Source organism: Penicillium longicatenatum (genome assembly GCF_028827895.1).
Source record: "Penicillium longicatenatum strain IBT 33135 chromosome Unknown contig_4_segment0_segment0, whole genome shotgun sequence".
Taxonomy (NCBI): Eukaryota; Fungi; Ascomycota; class Eurotiomycetes; order Eurotiales; family Aspergillaceae; genus Penicillium; species Penicillium longicatenatum.
The window spans coordinates 1203046-1225395 of NW_026643122.1; the positions used below are offsets into that span (position 1 = coordinate 1203046).

The 22350-nt window shown below is 49.6% G+C and overlaps 11 protein-coding genes across 11 annotated transcripts; 7 read left to right on the forward strand and 4 right to left on the reverse strand.

Annotated features, from left to right (window-relative positions):
- Window positions 1-18: 18 nt before the first annotated feature.
- On the reverse strand, window positions 19-1161 carry cspA (putative cell surface protein; the record flags this gene model as incomplete). Its single annotated transcript, XM_057117653.1, has 2 exons — window positions 19-725; window positions 780-1161. 2 exons carry the CDS (start codon window positions 1159-1161, stop codon window positions 19-21), a joined length of 1089 nt encoding a protein of 362 aa, XP_056970688.1.
- Window positions 1162-2684: 1523 nt separating this feature from the next.
- On the forward strand, window positions 2685-3107 carry N7484_007267 (DNA primase small subunit; the record flags this gene model as incomplete). Its single annotated transcript, XM_057117654.1, has 2 exons — window positions 2685-2851; window positions 2906-3107. The coding sequence occupies 2 exons, from the start codon at window positions 2685-2687 to the stop codon at window positions 3105-3107; spliced, it is 369 nt and encodes a 122-aa protein (XP_056970689.1).
- Window positions 3108-3181: 74 nt separating this feature from the next.
- On the forward strand, window positions 3182-4290 carry N7484_007268 (DNA primase small subunit; the record flags this gene model as incomplete). Its single annotated transcript, XM_057117655.1, has 2 exons — window positions 3182-3538; window positions 3640-4290. 2 exons carry the CDS (start codon window positions 3182-3184, stop codon window positions 4288-4290), a joined length of 1008 nt encoding a protein of 335 aa, XP_056970690.1.
- Window positions 4291-4796: 506 nt separating this feature from the next.
- N7484_007269 (MAM33 family protein) lies at window positions 4797-5822 on the reverse strand (the record flags this gene model as incomplete). Its single annotated transcript, XM_057117656.1, has 3 exons — window positions 4797-5292; window positions 5361-5541; window positions 5642-5822. The coding sequence occupies 3 exons, from the start codon at window positions 5820-5822 to the stop codon at window positions 4797-4799; spliced, it is 858 nt and encodes a 285-aa protein (XP_056970691.1).
- Window positions 5823-6171: 349 nt separating this feature from the next.
- On the reverse strand, window positions 6172-6822 carry N7484_007270 (translation machinery-associated protein 16; the record flags this gene model as incomplete). Its single annotated transcript, XM_057117657.1, has 3 exons — window positions 6172-6454; window positions 6513-6597; window positions 6654-6822. The coding sequence occupies 3 exons, from the start codon at window positions 6820-6822 to the stop codon at window positions 6172-6174; spliced, it is 537 nt and encodes a 178-aa protein (XP_056970692.1).
- Window positions 6823-7152: 330 nt separating this feature from the next.
- N7484_007271 (putative exonuclease) lies at window positions 7153-9472 on the forward strand (the record flags this gene model as incomplete). The annotated part of the gene is made up of 3 exons (XM_057117658.1): window positions 7153-7165; window positions 7222-7369; window positions 7426-9472. 3 exons carry the CDS (start codon window positions 7153-7155, stop codon window positions 9470-9472), a joined length of 2208 nt encoding a protein of 735 aa, XP_056970693.1.
- A 993-nt stretch (window positions 9473-10465) lies between these two features.
- N7484_007272 (Fig1 domain-containing protein) lies at window positions 10466-11464 on the forward strand (the record flags this gene model as incomplete). Its single annotated transcript, XM_057117659.1, has 4 exons — window positions 10466-10496; window positions 10562-10630; window positions 10703-11030; window positions 11083-11464. The coding sequence occupies 4 exons, from the start codon at window positions 10466-10468 to the stop codon at window positions 11462-11464; spliced, it is 810 nt and encodes a 269-aa protein (XP_056970694.1).
- A 1568-nt stretch (window positions 11465-13032) lies between these two features.
- On the forward strand, window positions 13033-14614 carry N7484_007273 (histidine phosphatase family protein; the record flags this gene model as incomplete). The annotated part of the gene is made up of 4 exons (XM_057117660.1): window positions 13033-13804; window positions 13857-13974; window positions 14029-14130; window positions 14182-14614. The coding sequence occupies 4 exons, from the start codon at window positions 13033-13035 to the stop codon at window positions 14612-14614; spliced, it is 1425 nt and encodes a 474-aa protein (XP_056970695.1).
- Window positions 14615-16652: 2038 nt separating this feature from the next.
- N7484_007274 (MFS transporter) lies at window positions 16653-18516 on the forward strand (the record flags this gene model as incomplete). Its single annotated transcript, XM_057117661.1, has 4 exons — window positions 16653-16961; window positions 17018-17204; window positions 17252-17748; window positions 17824-18516. The coding sequence occupies 4 exons, from the start codon at window positions 16653-16655 to the stop codon at window positions 18514-18516; spliced, it is 1686 nt and encodes a 561-aa protein (XP_056970696.1).
- Window positions 18517-18822: 306 nt separating this feature from the next.
- Window positions 18823-20784, reverse strand: N7484_007275 (rRNA 2'-O-methyltransferase fibrillarin-like protein; the record flags this gene model as incomplete). Its single annotated transcript, XM_057117662.1, has 5 exons — window positions 18823-19903; window positions 19960-20228; window positions 20283-20464; window positions 20524-20571; window positions 20631-20784. 5 exons carry the CDS (start codon window positions 20782-20784, stop codon window positions 18823-18825), a joined length of 1734 nt encoding a protein of 577 aa, XP_056970697.1.
- Window positions 20785-21203: 419 nt separating this feature from the next.
- On the forward strand, window positions 21204-22190 carry N7484_007276 (RING finger domain protein; the record flags this gene model as incomplete). Its single annotated transcript, XM_057117663.1, has 1 exon — window positions 21204-22190. The coding sequence occupies one exon, from the start codon at window positions 21204-21206 to the stop codon at window positions 22188-22190; it is 987 nt and encodes a 328-aa protein (XP_056970698.1).
- Window positions 22191-22350: the final 160 nt, after the last annotated feature.

Genomic DNA, 22350 nt, shown 5'->3' on the forward strand with positions numbered 1-22350 from the left:
AACACTCATAGCTGAAATTTACAGCAGAGCGAAGAGACCGACAACACCAGCCAAGAGACCGGCAGCGGGCTTGATGCTGGAGGCAGCACCAGTGAAGGTACCGGGGGCGCTGGTCTGCTCAGTGGGGACGGAGGAAGATCCAGAGGGCACGGAGACGGCAGTGGAAGCAGCCTGGGTCTCAGCGGGGACAGAGGCAGCAGACTCAGCGGGGACAGAGGCGGCAGCCGACTCGGAGGGCACAGCAACGGCAGTAGAAGCGGCCTGAGACTCAGCGGGGACAGAGGCAGCAGACTCAGCGGGGGTGGAGGGAGACGCAGCAGGGACGGAGGCCGACTCAGCAGGGACGGAGGCCGACTCAGCAGGGACAGAGGCCGACTCAGCAGGGACGGAGGCCGACTGAGCAGGGACGGAGGCCGACTGAGCAGGGACGGAGGCCGACTGAGCAGGGACGGAGGCCGACTGAGCAGGGACGGAAGAGGCCTCAGCGGTGGAGACAGCGGGCACGACCGAGGATCCGGGCACAACGACGGCAGAGGAGGTGGGGACCACAACGGCAGTGCCGGGAACAGTGCCGGGAACAGTGGCGGGGACAGTCGCGTTGGCGAAGGTCATGGGCTTCTCCTCGCAAGCAGTGCAGACAGTGGTCTTGGTGAGGGTGATGGTGCTGGTCTCAGTGACAGGGACAGTATAGGTCGAGGAGCCAGAGGTGACAACCGACGAGGTGACTAGCAGTTTGTTAATGAGATGTTCATTCGCGAAGGGTCATTTGAGATGCTTACCAGGGCAGGTGGTGGTGACAATGGTGATAGTCTTAGTGGTGCCAGGGATCACAGGAGTGTGAGAGGACTTGGTGTGGTGGGGGGTGGTGCTGGACTCCGGGGTGGGAGTAGTAGAGGTGCACGGGGTAGAAGTGGACTCCGGGGTGGGAGTAGTAGAGTAGGTGCACGGGGTGGTGCTGGACTCCGGGGTGGGAGTGGGAGTTGTGCTGGTGGAGCAGGGGCTGGTCCACGAAGGCTCGTCGGCAGGACGGCTCCAGCTGTTACCCCACTCCTCAACGTGGTGATGAGCAGCGCTGGAAGGGGCATAAGCCTCACCACGAGCCTGCATGACACCGGCAAAGGCCGGGCTGGCAAGGGCCAGAAGAGCAATAGACTGGATCATTTCGAGAAATTGAAAAGCTTGAGCTTGGAAAGATAAAACGAGTGAAGTTGTTGAAGGGATGAGAAAAAAAAAAGCGTCGAGGAGGAAGACACAAAGGAGTTTATATGCTTGACTCGAGGAACATCGTCTAAGTCATGACGGAGATGGCTGCCACGGTTGTGTTCAGGAGAGAAAAGGTTGACCTGATCCACATCTGAGGGAATTATGGCCGAATGCAGGAACAGCGTCAACGAGCCGTGGCCGGCAGAGGCACTGATTGAATATCATAGGTCAAAAATCATGGGGTAATGGTACCTTCATGTGGTCGACTCAGATGCAAACGTGACATGCTGTGGTTTCATCTTCACTGATAGTCCAGTGAGTCTCCACAGAAGCTCCCAATGCGGAAGTAAATTTGCTGGGCTCACAATTGGTTGATGCGGAGTTGCGAGGATAGAAGCAGCTTGAGACTATTAATTGAAGTCAAGAGTCGTAAGTGAATTAGTAATATCATTACAAGTCCTCGACAATGCGGTATCTAAATCAGCATAGGCCTGCATATAATCGAAAGAGCCAGCAAACAAAGCACAGCAAACAAAGCACACGAAGGAAAAGATTTGGAAGTGCAAGCAGAGAAGCAAGGTCTTGTTAAGGCCGGAAACGGCGCCTCGAGGAATCGCCACGCTGTGGACGACCACATGTGGGCCAGATCTAGTATTTACCAATCACAGACTGGAATCTTGCTTTCGGCATGCGCACCTACTTGACAGGGCTGATCACGGAGATCTAAAACGGCCGAAAGGTTCCGGTGCCAGTGAGAGTTTCACTCGAAGCTGAGGAATGTAGATCATTGTAGCTGGAGATGGTACCTGCTGTGATTGGCTAGAGTCTCAGCCAGGAATGTGAGGGATGTCTTTCCCCCAGAAAACGGTCCGCTTCATGGACAATAGATCAGATTTTTCTGAAATCCACTGTTGATGTGACCCAGTTCCTTTTGGTCCACAGTTATGGGATCCTGGCTTGACGCCGGATTTGATCCTATCTCCACCATTTGAGATAGGGCTGGCCTATGACCGATCTCTGAAGCTTTGAAATTTGCCGCACACGAATCAGTGGCAAGAGGCCTGATGTTACTCATCGATGTTGGCTAATGAGACCGTCTCGTCGTGGCTGAGAGAGTTTGAGCCAACTTGGGTAGTCTTGTTGTCATCCAAGGTTAGCCATTAAGTAACAGGTACGACTATGGGGAAAAAATCTGCAAACGGTAAAGATTGGGTTAGGGAATGAGGAAAGTTCCGGATGCTTCCTTGCAAGTCAGATTGACTGGACTTAGTCAATGTTCTTGAGGTTTCCAAGGACCGAGGTTGAATCGTGTATGTAGATGTAGAAGTGGCATCCGGATTAGGCAAAATGACACACACGTGACTAGGGTTTAGGGCGCGCTTTCCTCGACGCGTCGCGCGTCCGGACTTCCTGTTCGGGCTCGAGATCTCGACTATCGGTATTAATTGTTTACATAAATCATGCCTCACTCAGTATCAACAATGGAACCGCCTGCACCAAACGATGACGAAACTCTCCCTGATGCTCCTGCAGAGGCAAATGGAGTCAAATTGGAGGACATGTTCGATGATGACGAGGACGAGGAGTTCCCTGCATCGAGCGCGCGGGATGTCAAGATGGAGAGTTCTCCAGCGCCTGCACCGGAACCGTACGTTGGTCAGATTGCATCAGGATCTGTTCATTAGCTAATGAATGGGAAAAGTGTACCAGCTCCAGTCCAATCTGGTGTGGATTCGGATGTCATGCTCGCCTTTTACCAGCGCCTCTTCCCATTCCGCTATCTTTTCCAATGGCTGAACCACGGAATTGTGCCTACACGAGAATTTGGCAATCGCGAATTCGCCCTGACACTCCAAAATGACGCTTACCTTCGTTACCAATCTTACCCCACTGCAGACTTGTGAGATCAAACAGAATGCCCCCAGACAAAATGAAGCCTAACAAAGCAAACGCCAGATTCCGAAAGGACATACTTAAAATGAACCCATCTCGTTTCGAAATCGGACCCGTTTACAGCACCAATCCCCGCGACCGCAAAACCCTGCGAGGAGGCCAGATGAAACCTGTCTCGAAAGAACTGGTTTTCGATATTGATATGACAGATTACGATGATATCCGAACATGCTGCTCTGGCGCTAGCATCTGTGCCAAATGCTGGGCGTTTGTCACTATGGCGATTAAGGTGATCGACGCTGCTCTCCGGGAGGATTTCGGCTTCGAGCACATCCTATGGGTCTACTCGGGCCGTCGTGGTGCCCACGCCTGGGTTTGCGACCCGCGTGCCCGTAATATGCCTGACGATCGACGGAGGGCAATTGCTGGCTACCTCGAAATTGTTAAGGGGGGTCTTCAAGTGGCAAGAAAGTCAACCTAAAGCGGCCTTTGCACCCGCATATCACCCGCAGTCTTGACATTCTCAAGAACCATTTCGGGCAGACGACACTCATCGACCAAGATACCTTTACAAGCTCCGAACAGGCAGAAAAGCTCCTCAATCTGCTCCCGGATAAATCGCTCAATGATGCCCTGAGGAGGAAATGGAGCTCGTCTCCTGATCGTCCCAGCACCAGCAAATGGGCTGATATTGATGCATTGGCCAAGACTGGAAAGAGTAGCACATTGAATACTTCTACGCTGCGCGATGCCAAGCAAGATATTGTACTGGAATATACCTACCCACGTCTTGATGCGGAGGTCAGCAAGAAGATGATTCACTTGTTGAAGAGTCCATTTGTTATTCACCCTGGCACTGGTCGTATTTGTGTCCCAATCGACCCAAAGAAGGCCGATGAATTCGACCCCTTGTCCGTCCCGACTGTGCTGGGTCTCCTCGGCGAGATCGACGAATACGATGCCAAACATCCCGCTGGTACCGAGACTGAGATGCCTGATGCAAATGGCAGTGCAGCGAACGGTTCTGACGTTAGAGGACCTCGCAAAATGCAGGATTATGAGAAGACCAGTCTGAAGCCCTATATTGATTTCTTCAGGTCGTTTATTGCTGGTCTAATCAAGGAAGAGCGGGCCGGCAAGCGAGAGCGTGATGAGACTGGCCCGAAAATCAAAGCTGACCCGATGGAGTTTTGAGTAAAATGTCGGATCTAAAGTACATTGTGAATTATGACTTTCATGTCTTGTTATTTTTGAAGCAAACTTGCCCTTGTCTCCAGGGAAGTTGAGCATGTCTTTTCTAGGCGTTTTTGGTTGCATGATCCCCAAGCTGTTGATTTCTTCTTTTCTATAATCAAATTTGCCATGGACTACACATTATCTGAACAATCAAGTTCATACCACCCAGATGTATTGCCACCGCTGGTTTCATGCTAACGGGTAGATCCTTTTAAGGCTGGATGTTCAGTCCAGTGCTGTCATACTAGTGGTTCATGTTGAGTGTAGTATATCAGGCAGTATCATGACCGGAGACTTGTTCATTTATTTAATTTGTAGTTATTGGTACACGCCTGACAATGCGGAGCAGCCGACATAGATCAGTTCAAGGGGGTTATTACAACGTAGACGAAAAAACGTCAAAGTGTGAACATTGACTTCACACCGACAAGGCAATTCAGGAATTGAAGTTTAAGAGACATCACTTAAGCAGCGATGAACTTGCGAACGTTCTCCAACCAAGACACGTACTCCTTCTGCTCCTTGAAAGCGATGTAGTCGGTGATCATGTTCTGGAACTCAACGTTCAGACCACGCTCCTCGAGGTAGCGGCCCCAGAAAGACAGGAGCTCGGGGTCGAGGTTCTCAGCGGGAGGACCGGAGTAGAGGCTCTGGCGAGTCCAGTCCTTCTCGGCAGTGTGAGCGTTGGCGATCTCGGCATCCTTGAAGTGGGAGATCTCCTCGATCTGTAGGTCACCGTCCTGGATGACAGCCTGGATCAAGAGAGCACCCTGGTTGGCCTTCTCGACGGCAATGTCAAGACGGGCGGGGAAGGTAGGGGGGAGGATCTCGTCCTCACCCTCAACATCACGGCCCTGGTTGTTGTACTCGGCCTCGTCACCGAGAGCGTCGTCATGAAGGTCATCCATGGGGTCCTCGGAGAGGTTATTAATATCGGCGACGGTGAAAGTAACGCGGATACTATTGAAGATATCTAACATTAGTCAAGCGCCCAATTCCGATGGTTCTAGATGGACCCGGTGACTTACGTCTCGTTGCCGAACTTCTTGGTCAGGACAACCTCCTGCTCGCCGGCAACATCCTTAACCTGCCACTCGCCAGCCTGCAGCGTGTAGTCGATGCTGGCCTTCTGCTCCTTAGCATCCTCAGCACCGGAAGCCTTCTCGTGCTTCACCTCCTCGTCGAGCTTGGCAAGAAGCTCAACATCTCCTGTTGGATGAAAAATTAAAATATTAGCCATTTGCCTCGAAGACTTTATAGAAGACGTCGCATTGAGCTCCGTGAAACAATATTAATCTATTTGACTTACCCTCAGCAGCGGGTTCCCGGAAGACGCTGGAAGTAGAGAAAGAAGCGTAGGCGGGCTTGGTGGCCTGCTTCCAGGGGTGAAGTAGAGCAGGCTTGGGGAAGACAGCCGGGCGCATCGAAGTGCGGGCAATGGAGCGGGAGAACCGCGGGACGGAACGAGAGAAAGCACGGAGAGAAAGCATTGTGAATGTGTGGATGGAATGGATGACAGGGGAAGAGCTGGAGCAGAAAAAGACGAGCTGCCGCGATGATGTTAATGCCAAGCCCGGGCCTTTTCTGGCTCCGCCCAAGTCAGGTTTGCAGATCTGCCGTTGTTTCCATTGGACGAGTCACTAGTCCTGCAATTCTTTAGGTCTTTTGCCACTTTCTATGTTCATCTAAATATTTGAATTGATGTATATGTCATAATTGGTATCAGCCAGTACTTTTCGCGAGAAAACAAGCGTCGATGCATATCCCATATTGCGCCAATCAACCCCACTTAGACCAGTGAAGAAATGTAAAAGAATCATCTACGGTCATGAACAGTAATCATGACATACCCTTGGGTGGGAAGCTGGAGGGTTGTTTCTCTCCACCAATCACCAATCGAATGAACTTGGCCGAGCTGAGAGCCGTCCATTCTCCATTCCAGTTCTTCAACTTCAAGAATGCATCCTCGTCGCTGAGATCCGGCATCCAGAAGCCGGTCTTGAATTCCTTCTCCTCCGTTTGTGTCCGTTGTGACAGAGCCTCCTCACGTCGAAGAGGTGGCCGGCCTTTGCGTCTTTCTTGCTGAAGCTGTGCGAGCTCCTCGCTGTCCCGGTTGATGCACCTATTGCCCATTGTTAAGTCTTCATCTTTTCGAGTCCCACTGCGATAAGAGAACGTACTGGTTCACCAGGTCGGCCAATCCTTCCTCAGTCAAAGGTTCCTCGATATCTTGAACAGCATTGTGGAAGTATTCAATGCGCTCCACTATAAGAGAGGTTAGAACATCGAATTGACATAAACTGGGCTGGATTGATGCTCACTGTAAGGTTGGCGGGCCTTCAGTACGGCGGCGGTATGACGGTTCAATCGGTCATCCCGAGAACCGGCACGACGTAAGCGTCTGGCATCACGGCTGTTCTCGTGAAGCGAGTCGATGACACCGCGCTTCTTGGAGATTTGTTTGTGTACTTTTTGAAGTGTGCGAGGCATGATTAAGGGTTGTGGTGGTAATTATCGCAATTGCAGCAAGATTAGATTTGATAATTATTTTTTTGGCAGGTGCAGAATTTGGCGGTGAAGACAACACCACCGCCTTCCCTAAACCATTTCAATCGCGTCTGCGCGTCGAGAGGGGAACAAACGTGAGCAAACATTCCACCAGCCATGGCGGTATTTACTCGGTGATTCTGTGTCGGTCCTTCCTTCTTACCATACTGCATATTGATTTCTTCGCGTTGAGCCTTTGGATATTCGAATCCGCATGTTATTGTTTATCATCTAACCCGAGGACCCGCTTGAGCCTCGACCCTGGTTCCCGCAATGGGTATCAAAGGTAAATTTGCTAGACCGAAGGGGTAAGGATGCTTCGAATGATTCTGACCTTTGTAGGACTTCACGGTCTCCTGAAATCTATTCAAAAGCCATGTCATCTCAAGAAGTTCGCTGGCCAGACTCTCGCGGTGGACGCCTATGGCTGGCTGCACCGTGGTACAGTTGCTTGTTCCGTGGATCTGGTCTTGGATAGGCCAACAAGGAAGTATGAACCCACTACCGGAGCCTGAAATAGTGATATGTTAATCCTGATGATGACAGACATATTGATTTTGTTCTTCATCGAGTCCGTATGCTCTTGTACTTCGGAGTAGTACCCTACCTCGTCTTCGATGGCGATGACCTTCCCAGCAAAGCGGCGACCGAAGCCGATCGACATCGTCGCCGACAAGAAAGTAAAGCCCTGGGATTAGAACTACAACGGAAAGGCAGAATCCCGGAGGCCTACCAGGAGTTCCAGAAAGCTGTCGACGTCACGCCCTACATGGCTCGCCAACTGATTGAGGAATTGAAGAAAATGAATGTACAGTACGTGGTGGCACCATATGAGGCGGATCCTCAGATGGTGTACCTCGAACAACAGGGAATTGTACATGGTATCATTTCCGAGGACTCGGATTTGCTAGTATTTGGTGCGAAGCGCTTGCTATCGAAATTGGATCAGCATGGCGAGTGCATTGAAATCAATCGAGCAGACTTTACTGCTTGTCGAGAAGTGAGCCTGGTGGGATGGAGTGATGCCGACTTTCGTCGAATGTGCATTCTGAGCGGGTGTGATTATTTGGCCAATATTCCGAAAATGGGATTGAAGACGGCATACCGCAGCATTCGCAAGCATCGGACTGTGGAGAAAGCGTTGCGGATGCTTCAATTTGATGGCCAGTTCAAGGTCCCAGCTGATTACCTGAAAGATTTCAAGCAGGCCGAGGATACCTTCCTTTACCAGCGTGTTTTTTGTCCCAAGGCCAAAAAGCTGATCCCTTTAACACCTCCCGAGGAGGGAGTAAATCTCGAGGAAATGCCCTTTGTTGGGGCTGATGTGGACCCAGAAACTGCGGCTGGGGTCGCTTCCGGGGATCTAGACCCGACGACCAAGGAGCCCATTGAGATGAAACCGCTGGTTGCAGGTAAAGTTCCCCTGGGTTTAAGTCGCCGTCAAACTTTGGGGTCGTCTTCAGAGCTGAAGCCCAGCAAGCCCATCAACTCGTTCTTCACTCCGAAGCGCAAGCCTCTGGCCGAGTTGGATCCGAACAGCTTGACTCCCTCACCAAGTCAGCAGAGACTGCTGGAGCGGAATGCGAACAACTCCTGGCAACCCAACTCGGTGCCCTTACGCTCTAACACTGTTAGGGCAACTCCGGTTCGAGCGTTCTCTGACCAAGGTCTCAGCCCCATGATTCGCAGTGTTGGGCGAAATACAGTCTTAGCTCAGAATTCCCGGGCACCAAACCTGCAACCGACGAAGAGACAGAGACTTTGCTCTGAAGCCGAGGATGATTCGCTACCTGCTTGCCCAAGCATTCAAAGTCGGTTCTTTGCTACTACTGAACAAGTAAGCCCTAGTGGACAGAAAGTGTCTCGGAGTAAAAAGGCACGCCAATCGATGATGGACGTCTTTTCGGATGAGGTCGCGGAAGATATTTTCTCACGAATCTCTGACCCTGTTTTGAAAGGGAAAACTACGCTAGATCAGGGAGACAGCAATCATGAGAATACCCCTTCGAGGGTGAAGAGCGAGGTGGAAGTTGATGCTGTGGCCATTCCTGATCCAAAGACGGACGACGAGCAGGCCCCAACAGATAATTCAGCGCCAGAGTCCGAATTATTGTCTGCGGATAACGAGTTCAACCAAGCTCTCGGATATCATGTGCAGCGACAGAACTCGACCATTTCGGGATTCACGTTCAGGTCTGGATCTAAGCCAGCTTCTCCTGTTCAGCGCTCTCCTATGAGTAGGATTCCAGTGATTCAGACCAGTCAAAGGGAAGCGTTTCTCTCGTCTCCTCGGACACCCGTGATCAACTCTCGAAACAAATCTCCTCAGCGGCAGCGCCTCACTCCGCTGCAGCGGATGGGCCAAGCAGCTCTTCACCGCTCGCGTAGCATCAACTTCCCCACCTCTCTCCGACATGCGGACTCTTCAGAGTCTCAGTCTGACGAAGCACCAGTCACTACCCAGACTAACACGCCCCAAGGTAGTGAAGATTTCCTTGTCCCGGATAGCGATGATTCGGAAGAAGAAATTTCTACTAGCTTTGGACAGACCCCAACGTTGGATTTAAAGCGGTTTTCGTTTGCCGCTAAATAAGGTGGAGTTCGAATCGGGTATCTATGCATTTTCAGGTACGGAGTCTTTGTATGGAGTATTGGCCGGACACAACCACCTATGTGGGGTGGATGCATTTCGTGGATGGTATTCTTGTTTTCTTTTACAAAGTGATTTGCTGCATTGTTCCTGGCGTGGATCAAATGTCATTTTCATCAATATCTTATCCATTATCATTTCGGGAATCACCATCGACCTACTTGTGGACTTGGTCTCATGGAGTAGAAACAGTAGATCTTCAAGTGGGGAGGCTGGGGGGAGTGGCGCATGTGGATCCTAACTCACTGAAATACGATTTACGCTAGCCTGTATGTGGTCTAGCGCAGGAACACGGCGCCACCGAATCGGGCCAGATTAGGCAGAATGGCCCGGATAGTGAGGCGGTCAGATCTGGTTTCCCTGGAAGCGGGAAGGTAAACAAAGACGGTTGGCCCAGCCTCCCAATTTCCCATACTCGTCTCCATCCCCAGCCTCCAAGGGACTTTGGAATTCAAGCCTGACGTGGTTCCTTGAATCGCAGCTACGATCTTTCTTATCCCCCTTCCATTCCTTCTGCACATTCCTCTCTACAACTCCCCTGTGGTGACCACTGGTGGTAAAGAAGCTCCCATTCTGACCATATTCGAGTCTTTTCTCTAGGTGCGATCCGAATCAAAAGACAAGCCCAAACTTTCATTGTTTTGGTGTCTTTCCTTGAGCCTGACTTTACGTCCGAAATTTCTTCGATTCTTTCCCTCGCACCTCATCTTTCACATTCTTTCTCCACATTCCAATCGTTCTTGACATCGGAATCTGTCACGTCAACGGCTACTGAAGATCCTCGATCTGATCTAAGAAGCCAGCCTTCCGTCTCAATAAGGCGGATTCAAAGATTCTGACTCTACGTTTGTGTTCAAGCACTCCTTCTCGGAGAGACGAGAAGCGAGTTAATTGACGTGAAAGAGGTGGGCCAGTTGCGGGCCATCGTTGGACGCAATGCCTGTTAATTTCGCGGCAGGATGGGCCCGTATGTGACACCATGTTTCCGGATAGTTCTCGAATGAAAGGCCAGTTTCACTAACTTGAGTACAGGGTTCATTCCCATGATCGGGTACCACCACGTGTTGATGATTATCATTGCGCTTGCTATTATCTTATTATGTAAGTTGACCAAACGCTCTTGTCACAAGAGAAGACTAAGAATGTCATTGGAATGATTCTAACAATCTCTAGCACTTTTGTTGGCCGGATGTTCCTCCTCGTCCCCACAAATCCCCGACATTTTCTTGATCTCGCTGTACTATGAGAGTTACAAGCCCAATTTCGCCCTGGCACAAGTGGATCCAGGAGTCACCACCGCTATGGCTAACATCGTGCACAACGCCGAGCTAGAGGTTCGAGTTGGATACTTCGGTATTTGTGTTCAACCTGACCATGGCTCATACATTTGCAATGCCAATGCCACCGCACTGGCTGAGATTGTCAATGTGGACCAGGACCCACTCAACCTGATCTGGGTCGCCTCAACATTCAAAGATGCGGTTGTGTTCCCATACCTACTGTAAGTTTGCCTCGGTCCGTTGAGATAATTACTTAAGCTAACTATGCCTCAGTATCGTCGCTGTAATCCTTGCTTTCTTCTGTTTCATCCTTCTAGCCACATTCCCTGGCTGGCACGAAGAGCGCGATGACTCCGGTTCCGATGTCGAAGTCAAGCCTTTCCCATCGCGTCCTGTTTCCCAAGCCGCACTTGCCCTCATCTTCGTCTCCTCCGTATTTGTCCTCGTGTCCGTATTATGGCAGCACACCGCGTCCGTCGCAGCAAGTACCATCGCCCAAGATATGGGCAATGGCAGCGTCAAGAGCGGAGTCGGGACTTCAGCCATGGTGCTGGGTTGGTTCGGCTTCGTCCTCATGGTCATCGTCACAGTCGGCCTTCTAGTCATGATCCTCAGTATCCGAATGATCCGGAAACTGACAGATGATGAAGAATGACCGTCTTGACCATGTGCGTTTTCTTTCTTGCGTTTGGTTTTGCCTTTTTGTCCTTTACGCCACTTATCTTGATATCCGACTACACACCTGTTATATCCGACACGACGAATGGAAAATGATTAATAACTACGAGCATACGGCAATGGCTCGAGGCTTTTATGGAATGGAATACGACTTTAAAGGTCATGGGAATGGGAAATGGGAATTGAAACAATTTGGGACTGAATATATCTGAGGATCTGGATCCTCTCTCCACATCATCTTGGGACTGAAATAGAAAGCGGTCCCAGGGGGCTCGATGGCCAGTTTATTTGTCAGCTGGGATATGCTGGGTGTGACGTTCAATGCCCTCAAATTGCTTGTACAGCTTTGCAGCCGGTGTTATGGGTTCTTCTTGTGCCTTATTTTGTTTTCTCGGCGTTTTCATTTTGTTTCATGTATAAAACATGTTTCTGGGACATGGATCACGCTGCATACCGCTTGATTTGCAACTGCTTTCTTGCATACATCTTTGAAAGCCCAAGGCTTGAGCACTAGATAGTTGAACTTGAACAATGAACCACCAATACCTCTCTACAAGCTCATGCCTGTTACTGTACCCAATTGTCTAGACCACTGACCCTGCCTCTAGGGTTGTTCACTTGTCTTCCGTGATCTTCTTCCTGCTCTGCAGCTAGTACCTTTGTTCTATATTCAGCACTAAAATTTATTGCTTCCAAGGCTCTGATGTGCTACCAGTAGGTTTATATGGACCGGTTGTAGTCACGTGTCCCATCTTCAATTCCACTTCGGCTACTGCACAACGCAGGAAAGAGTTAAAACGGATACGAATACTGGATTGATGAAAGTCTAATTGTAAAACTGCGGAATCCCGCTGTCGGCAAGTGCAAAACCTAAGCTGCATATGGTTAGTGGCGCTTGACGTTCAATGCTCTGCCCTATAGGACCCGGATGGAGCCCACGTGCGCCTCCAGGTCGGCTAGTATGTTGCAGGCCGGCAGCCATGCGTCGCTATGCAGGTTATGCTTGTTCAAGCCATCATGAAATCCACGTTTCTTATCAATTACAGTCATTCAAAATTCTTGCCTTCAAGTTGACTGCTATGTCACAAATCAGCGTGTCCATTGTCGCAGCCCAATTGGAATATGGGCCGAACGGGCAAGTATTAGACGACATAAATCCCGGCCCACGCATTGAGCATCAGCATCCCGGCATCGGCCGGCACCGGCTCCACCGTCACTGTTTTGGCAAGGGGAAATTGGTTCTGGAACGAGATACCCCACGTTATCAATCTATCAGCCTCATCCAATGAGATGCCACTTCACCACCATGTGCCTGCCATGCTTCCTATTTCCAACATTCATTTCGGCAAAATATCGTCTGACCCATGGCCAGTCATTACAATGGCTATTCGATACTCCGTACCCGTATCCGTTTATGCATGTATAATGGAAGCGAACCGTAGCGGGATGTATGCCTGGTAGTATAGGATGCATGGACTATAAAGTCCCATTCATCTCTCTCTGGGGAGGCTCGTCTTCGATCACCATACAGCTTACCTTCTCAAAATGTTGAATCTTTTGACATCCGGATTGGCCTTGGCCTCTTTGGCCTCCGCAGGCTCCAGCGGGCTCCCCAAGTTCGGCGAGAAGCAATTCTCCCAGTCCTTCCTCGATGGATACAACCTGTTGAAGCACATGGGTAGTTTCGCTCCTTACTCCGATCGTGCTTCGTACGGTGTGGACCGAAACACTCCCGAGGGATGCGAGGTTGATCAAGCGCATATGCTGATGCGTCACGGCGAGCGTTACCCCGACGCTATCTTTGCTGAAGGCTATGTTGAGGTGTTGGAGAAGATGCGGAAGTCCAAGGTCAAGACCTGGGCTGGAGACCTCGCTTTCTTCAATGACTGGACTTACTATGTTGAGAATGAGGGTTTGTATTCCCAGGAATCGACTACCGGTCCGTATGCGGGTCTGCTTGATGCTTTCACTCGCGGCAGTGAATACCGTCTTCGCTATGGTCACCTTTGGGATGGCGAGTCCGTTGTCCCTATCTTCAGCTCTGGCTATGAGCGTGTTATTGAGACTGCTCGTTATTTCGGTCGGGGCTTCTTTGGATACAACTACTCTACCAGTGCTGCCATGAACATCATTCCTGAGGCTGCTACTCAAGGAGCTGATAGTTTGACCCCGTCGTGCTCGGCTGATTCGAACTACTACACCTGCTACGCGGAGCGGTTCTACAAGACCTTGCCCCCGTTGGAGGTTGCTGCCAAGCGATTCAACTCTCAAAATCCTGGACTGAACCTCACTGCAAGTGATGTTCTCCAATTGATGGGTAAGATTTGGTTAATCCTTGCTCTTGGCTCTAATGCTAATATTCATCACAGAGACTGCGGCGTTTGAGCTCAATGTCCGTGCTTCTACCCCATGGGCTGATGCATTCACTCTCGATGAGTGGGTGGCCTATGGCTATATCTGGGATATGGCCTACTACTACTGCTTTGGGTAAGTTGTTCTCTCTACGCTTTCAACATTCATGACTAACCATGTGTCCTATAGAGCTGGCAGCGAGTACCAGACCGCCGCAGGTCAAGTTTATGCTAACGCCACCCGTGTCCTGATGGAGTCCGGCCCCAAGGCTGGAAAGATGTTCTGGAGTTTGTGAGTAAACCCTACTTTTCTCTCTCAAAGCCTATTCTAATAGCCACCCAGTGCCCACGATGCCAACATCACTCCTGTTATTGCCGCCTTGGGAATTGACGTCCCCGAGCACCATCTCCCCAACAACACCATTCCATTCCCTAACCCATACCGCGTGGCCGATATCGTCCCCATGGGTGGTCACCTTACCCTGGAGCGTATGACTTGCAACGCTACCGCCACGAGCAAGGCCGGTGTCTACGTCCGTGCCATCCTTAACGAGGCCGTTGTGCCTTACTCGAAGTGCCAGAGTGGACCCGGTTACTCGTGTCCTCTCACTAAATTCTCTGCTATCGTCGACAAGGCTCCTAAGTTCGATGAGAAGTGTGAGACTCCTTCCTCGTACCCTCAGTACTTGGACTTCTTCTGGAACTATAACACTACCAACGAGTACAATGACCAGTCTGGCCCTATCGCATACCAGGTTACTGATATCGACGTTTGAGTGGTTGGTTATTTCGATGCTCTCTTTGAGCGGATGGTTGTCTTTAAACTGTATGGGTGTATAATAGTTATTCTAGAGGTTAATAGAGCTTACCTTGCTTGGTGGATATATACAAATGAAGAAAATACTCAAGGGCATTATATGGCTGACTTTTGAGTGCCCACAAGCACACCAAGCTTGCATTGAAATACTGCTTATATCAAGACCGTCGCACCCGCACGTAACCTTCCATTGGAATGTTACAAAAGCGGCGGGGCCTATATACACACAGTAGGCAGGAAGGCCCCACCTGGAGCCATTCCACTCAGCTCCACGGTTTCGGCATACTTTAAACTGGAACTGTTGGTCGTACCACAAAACGCTAATTATCCTAGGATTTCTACCGTCGAGGACTGAGTGATATTTCACCAAAATAAAACACGCTCACAACCACTACTGCAGTCTGCAATGTAAATTCTGTTTAGCCCTAAGTAGGACGAAAAGAGGTCGCCTGATCTGTCTCAATGAGCATGACTAACATGAATAGTAGGAAAGCGTCTCTTATGGTGTAACCTTCGCTGCTAATAGGGAAAGTTCCCTTGATCTGATCTTCAAGGACCAAGCTGACGAAAGATGAGTCCCACGATTTACAACAGTTTCACGCTTTCAAGAGGTCGTTGGGACCCGCAAGCCTTTGAATCTCGTCTAATATCGAAACGAAAGCTTCGATTATTCGATTTTGTCTCATCGATAGATCCATGGTAACATTATGACATTCCTTTGAGCTTTCCTAATATACAAGAGAATTTTTATGCCAGACACATGATTTCATTTTCTCTCTTCTCTATCTAGTCTATCACTAGTTGTGTACCAGCCTGCTCGCCCCTGCCTCTGTATGAATGATGGTATCTCCTATGATGGGTGTGAGAATATTTCCCTTCTTCGTGATAGTTCCTATTACCTTTTCTGCCTAGCTAGGTTCCTTTTCCTGGGAGGAGACCCTCGGTGTTGCAGATGTCGTACCGCTGCTTCATACGTTTTGCCTTTAACGAGGCCTAGTATCATTTGGTGCTGGTTGTCCATATCCGGTCTAGTCTTTGCAGTGAAGGGTTTGATGTTCATCGGATTGCTGCTTTATTCTCTTTGTTCTCTTGGTCTACTTTACTTTCTGCACCCAGCATTAGCAAGCAGTCAACAAGATGTAACGCCAAATGAATGTTCTTAGGTTACACGCAACCCTGCTGCGGCGAAGAACATTAGGCTTTTTGTATTCTGATTTCATTTAACTGCTTGTTAATGCTAAACACAGGAGAGGGACAGCAGGCCAAGAGAACAAAGAGGATAAAGCAACGTCCTCAAGGCACCCTTGTTTAAAGGACTTGAAAAGATTTTTGAGAAAGCAAGAAAAGAATCGAATCACAAAACTATGATGAGTATTATAGAAATATACATTCTATGGACATTGTCAAGACATTTCAACAATACTTGGCTCCAACCTGGTACAAAGATAGATCTTGCAGATAAACGAGAACATAATCATATTCTCGACGTAGGCCAGCTCAGCTATACTTATCAATATAGTAATTTCGCGGTCCAGCTTTATAATTTCCAAACTCATCGTGGGTGAAGTTTCTCATGACGTCACGTCGACAATACAGTATATCCGTCCCGACGGAAGATGAGTTTCACGGTGAACGATAATCAGGGCGGTTATCCGGGCTGCCATTGAACCTTAAATGACCATGGCCCTTTTCAAGATTAGGTCTTTTCTCCGGTCCAGAGAGGTCTAGTCTATTCCGACTAGTAGGAACTGTTGCCACAGACTCGGAAATACGGCTGTACGTAATCCATCTCGGATAAAAGTCTTATGTCATTCTAGTATGAGATCCAGAAAATTATAAAGTATATGACCCGATGGAAAACTTGGAATACCTGATATAAATTGGAATCTTTACAGGACATTCAATTTGGATTCTCTGCCAAGCAACCATTTGCATAGAACACAATCTCCTGTTCGGGTTACAGCTTGAGTGACGAGTCCCGCAGGACCTACTTCACCATGGAGACCTTGCGCGACACTGCATTCGGCAAGCTGGTCCGCTTAGCCACTCGGACAAAATTCATGCAGTATCCAGAAGAGAAAGATTCTTCTGTTTGGACCGAATACCTCAAGACGGAAACAAAGAATGAGGCAGAATCCTCGATGACAGAGACCGAATCCGGGAACAATGAAGATCTGGAGGCTTGCGGTATCTATACGGTCATTTCTCAGGCCTCATCTCGGCCCCGAAGGATGTCTTCTGCTTCAACAATTGGAAGTGAAAACCAGTCTATTTTAATTAGTTGGCGAGGGGCTGATGATCCGGAGGTGAGTCGCAGCTGATTCGTTGCCAGAAAGAATGAATCACCAACTGACTTACCTAGAACCCGCAAAACTGGAGCACCAAAAAGAAATACTTTGTCAGCAGCTTGATTTGGTTTTTGACGTTCGCCATCTACGTCGGCTCTGCAATTTATACACCAGGTATCCCTGGCGTCGAAGAGCAATTTGGAGTAAGCAGTGTCGCTGGCACTCTTGGACTAACACTATTCGTCCTTGGTTATGGGCTCGGTTCGTCAATACATCCTCCTCCCCGAAGTAATTCTAACAATCCCCAGGACCAATGGTCTGGTCACCATTATCCGAGATCCCCATGATAGGCCGAAGTCCAACATACGTCCTAACACTTTTTGTATTCGTGTTCTTCAATTTCGGCGTCGTCTACGCCAGAAACTTCGGCATGCTTTTAGCATTCCGATTCTTAACAGGTTTCATCGGTTCGCCAGCCCTAGCAACCGGCGGAGCATCAATGGGCGATATCTGGAGCCCCAAGGTCCGTGACTACATGATCGGAGTTTGGGGCATGTTCGCGATCTCAGCGCCGGTTCTAGGACCCATGCTGGGAGGCTTTGCTTTCGCGGCTGAAGGTTGGACCTGGACCATCTGGCAACTGATATGGGTATCGGGCTTTGCATTCGTTCTACTGTTCTTCGGACTGCCTGAGACATTTGCGCCGAATATTCTTGCCAGGCGTGCGAGGCGGGTTCGTCGTATTACTGGGAATTCGCGATACATGTCGGAGTCGGAGATCGAGATGAAGGAGATTAAACCGCTGGTATGTTCAAACCAACACCAACATCAAGACAGACTGTGACTTCATTGCAACATAAATGCTGACTTGGAATCCCAGGATCTTCTTTTCGAATCCCTTGTTCGCCCTTTCCAACTCTGTTTTCTTGAACCCATTGTCTTCCTCCTGAACCTTTATATCGCCCTCATTTACGGTATCCTTTACATCTGGTTCGAAGCCTTCCCAATCGTCTTCTCCGAAATCCACTCCTTCAACTCCGGCGAAAGCGGTCTAGCCTTCATGGGTATCCTAGTCTCAACAGTCTGCATTACGATTCCAGCGTACTTTTACTGGAAATGGAAGTACCAATCACGATACTTCGATGCTAATGGCAACATCGCACCAGAATGGCAGATGCCACCAGCCTGTGTAGGCGCATTCGCACTGCCGATTTCACTCTTCTGGTTCGGTTGGACGGGTAATTTTGCTAGCGTGCATTGGATTGTGCCGATTATTGCTTCGATGTTCTTTGCTGTTGGGGGTTGTTTGATTTTCAATGCCATCTTTTGCTACCTTGCGCATGCCTATCCACGATATGCGGCGAGTGTACTTGCGGGTAATGATTTCTTGCGATCTTCCTTTGGGGCTGGATTTCCGCTTTTTGCGTCGGCTATGTTTCATAATTTGGGAGTTGGATGGGCTTGTACTTTGTTGGGATGCCTGACTGTTGTCTTTGTGCCGTTCCCTTTCATTTTGTTCTTCATGGGGAAGAGGATTCGGTTGGCGAGCAAGTATGCTCGGCATGATATTTGATGTTGCATTTGTCTCTTTGGCGAAATTAACTTTATACCCTAGTTGGACTGAACGAATTTAAGAGAATTCCTTCGCACATCTCAACGGCAATGATAGCAGTGATGCACGAAAGGAGAGAGTATGAGAGATATAATAGTTATAGGATTGACAAGTAATTAAGCTGAAGTTGCTCATTTTCAGCCCATACTGACACGTGGATATTCCGGCAAGCGCCCCTCTGATTGATGCAAGAAAGACAATATCATGAACAAGGCAACAATGCTCCTTAGGCCGACGAGAACAGATAAATATTAATCAATAATTACCTCAGTAGTCCATAGGATATCCATTATTACTGTTGTTGCCGCCCTTGTTTTCCTGCATCCCATCGTAACCATTGCTGTAGTCATCTAGTGACTTGTAGTAAGGGTTTGCGCCTCCATCGCGGCCGCCACGACCCCGGCCCCGACCGCGTGTAGCGTTGCCGCGACCTCTTCCGTTACCACGTCCTCGCCCACGGTAAGAGCCTCGGCGAGAGTTATTATCATCGTACTGATTCCGATTCTCCCCAGTAGGCCGTGAATACGGATGGAAGCCGTGGGAATGAGAGGATGTCTCGTGGTTTGTGTTGTGAGTATTCTGCTGGTGAGGAACTTCTTCATAATGATCTTGGGGCTGGCGTTTCTTAGAATGCTTAGGCCCTGTTGGAGGCCCACTTCTCTCGTCATCTTCAACACGAAGTATGACTTTTTCTCCAACAACGGTGTCAAATCTCAGGGCTTGATTGGAAGGAACAGGTTGCCAGTTCGTGATTCTCGATGCCTCGACTGGGCGAGCACCTTTACGAACGGCCAGTACAATCAGAGGTACTGGGTTCTCCGAGAAGACCTGTTCAGTTGACGGTATAGTTGCGACGCGGGCTGCGAAAACTCTATTTTCGAGCACTGCCGTTCCAGTGATCTGCCAGCTTACTTTCTTGCCAAGGCCACCAACCTTTTCCAGGATGGAGTGTGGGGCCGGGCGAGGCGTGATCAGGATATTGTTAGCCATGTACTTGATATCATTCGACTCGGCAAGTCCATTGGGAAGAAGTGGGTTCAACACTTCTTCGATCATACGCTTGGAGTCCTCTTGCGATATTAGATATCCCGTGTAAATGATTGTGCGCTTAATACGCATGTAGCGCCGGGTTGAGAATGTCTTGTATCGCCCTAAGGACGGATTGCGGACAGCAAGGTTGTGCGAATTGATCATGCGCTGTACTTCGGCAGCTTCGGTTACTGGATCAAGCAAGGTAGCGGACTCGATTACCTGGAGAACCTCGGCATTGATGGGCTTTCGGGAAGCAAATTGCCCGGATTGTAGCTTCCTGTTCATGTCCTCAAAATGATCACGGAACCCTTTGACACTGGAAGCAAATCAATACAGGAAGGCTCGTTCTGATCAACAAGGCCATGAACTTACTGCTTGGGTCGGTCTTCATACACTCGAATTTCATCAGCCTGATCGTAAGTGAGGACGAGATCTTCGAGGAAGGCATGTTTAAATGCAGCAGTCGAGGCAAAGCGTTCTCCATTGGGGCCAACTTCTGGTTTCAGACCCACCAAGTCGAAATCTAGCTTCTGGGTTGCCACCATACGCTTTATGAGCTCCCCAAAGCCAGCTTCATTTCGACCAGTCAGGAGCACTGTAACAGCATCCTTCTGCTTCATGCTGAGCTTCACCAGATGGAGCTACTAGTGGTTAGTAAAGATTTCATTTGTGCTGGCGCCATACGGTAGCCTCACAATATTTTCATTCCACCAACCATTCCATGCTCGTGCTTCCTCCTCTTCCAAGCCTTTTCCTGTAGCGGAGAGAATATTTGGATCGTGCCACCATCCGCCATTGGCAAAATGAGTTTCTGATTGCAGATGACCGATGGTACTTCCATGCCAAAGTTGTGGGTTCGGTAACGGACTGAGGAACACTGGAAAGGCAGAGAGTCAGTATTTCACGTCGCATAAAACTTGACGAGGAATCACTGACAAGTATTATCGAAATCATACACGTGAATTGCTTTGATTTGAGAAACAGCTGTGACAGGAACATGGTTAGCTGGAGTGTTTACATGAGTTAGGGAGATGTTCTCGCACCAGGTAACTCCGTATTCACGACGGACCATCGCTTTAATGATGTCAAGGTGTGCTGATGTGACTGCGATCCAGCCATAGTGTTGTATGACATGCCGGGATTCGCTTTGCGGTAGCGCGCGAGGTTCTCAGAGACAACAGCTTTAGCGGAACGCATCTGAAGTGATTGAAGAATAGAGGAAAGTTCTGCCTCGATTAGTGCATTTGGGAGAACAGCAGAATTCCCCTGGAAGGTGCGACTGCAAAGATTGACAATGTCTTCCCGACTTGGAAGTGACGTAGAGTGAATTGCACCTTGGAAGTGAGATTGGAAGCTGTGACTGCGCCGTTTTTTCTGCCGGCGAGGAGCGGGCGGTAGGGTCGCGATAAGCTCACCGTCCACGATTGGGTCCCCGAATTATTCCCAGGTTTCCTCTTCATGGCAGACGATGGGGACCTGCAACAGGAGATCCTCCAGAAAACTCTTCGGGAGGTAGGGGATGAGGAAAATGAGGGCGATCCATGTGTGATCTGTCTAGAATCTATCACCGAAGCCAGCATCGCCAAGCCATGCAACCATACCAACTTTGACTTCTTATGCCTGGTCAGCTGGCTGGAGCAACAGCCGAACTGTCCTTTATGTACGGATTCTCACAACAAGCTACTGATAGTGTGACTGATGGAAAGACAGGTAAGACTCAACTCACCTCGGTCCAATATGATCTTCAAGCCCCGCAAGGCCCCAAAACATACAATGTGCCTCTCCACGATCGATCCGGACAACCACCCCGAGGTCCTGGCCAAGGCCGTGGTGGGTTTACCGGAACTCGAGGAGCACGACATCGGCGTCAGCGACCCCATTTACAGCAGCAGCCATCGTCCCGAGACCCACTCGCGACACGCCGCAACGTTTACCGTAACAATTCATATTCCCTCCGCGTGGGGTCAAACCGTTTATCACAATATAGCGAGGTGACACCAGAACACTTTAACCGAGACGAGTCGCTGGTATCGCGTGCACGGAAGTGGATCCGGAGGGAATTGCAGGTCTTTACTTTCTTGAATCCAGAGGCGGACACAGACGAAGACCGTGGCCGAGGCCGATTACCTCGTCCTGGCACTCAACGACTCGAGGACCGAAGGGCCAACAATGCAGAATTCCTACTCGAGTATGTAATTGCGATTCTGCGCACCGTTGATATCAAGGGTAGTGCCGGTCAAGCCGAGGAGCTATTACGGGACTTCATTGGACGGGATCATGCTCGCTTGTTCCTACATGAGCTGCTAGCGTGGTTAAGAAGTCCATATGTGTCCTTAGAAGACTGGGACCGCCATGTACAGTATCCGAGGCTAGCTCAGAGCTCTACTAACCGGGATGAGCGAGGGCCCGGTCGTCGGGATCGTCCAGCTCGCGGCCGAAGTGCTTCTCCGGCTCGAGAGGCTGATAGAAGCTTGTTTGATCGGATCACAAGGCCTGAGACTGGATCAGCTACAATACCTAGAGAGGCACGTCCACGATCTCGGCCGTACAGCCGTCACTCTAGACCACCGCGACACTTGCTTGATCGATATATCCCAGATTAAAGTTTTAGATCTGAGCCTTTGTACTATAGAGTTAGAACCGTTAGTGTTAACATGACTACCTTGTAATCGTAGTATCATCTCGCTTGAGCCATACTATTCCAAGAGCTGGAAATGAATGCGGTGCAAGTATTGATTTGCTGGGTGATATTATATATGCTTA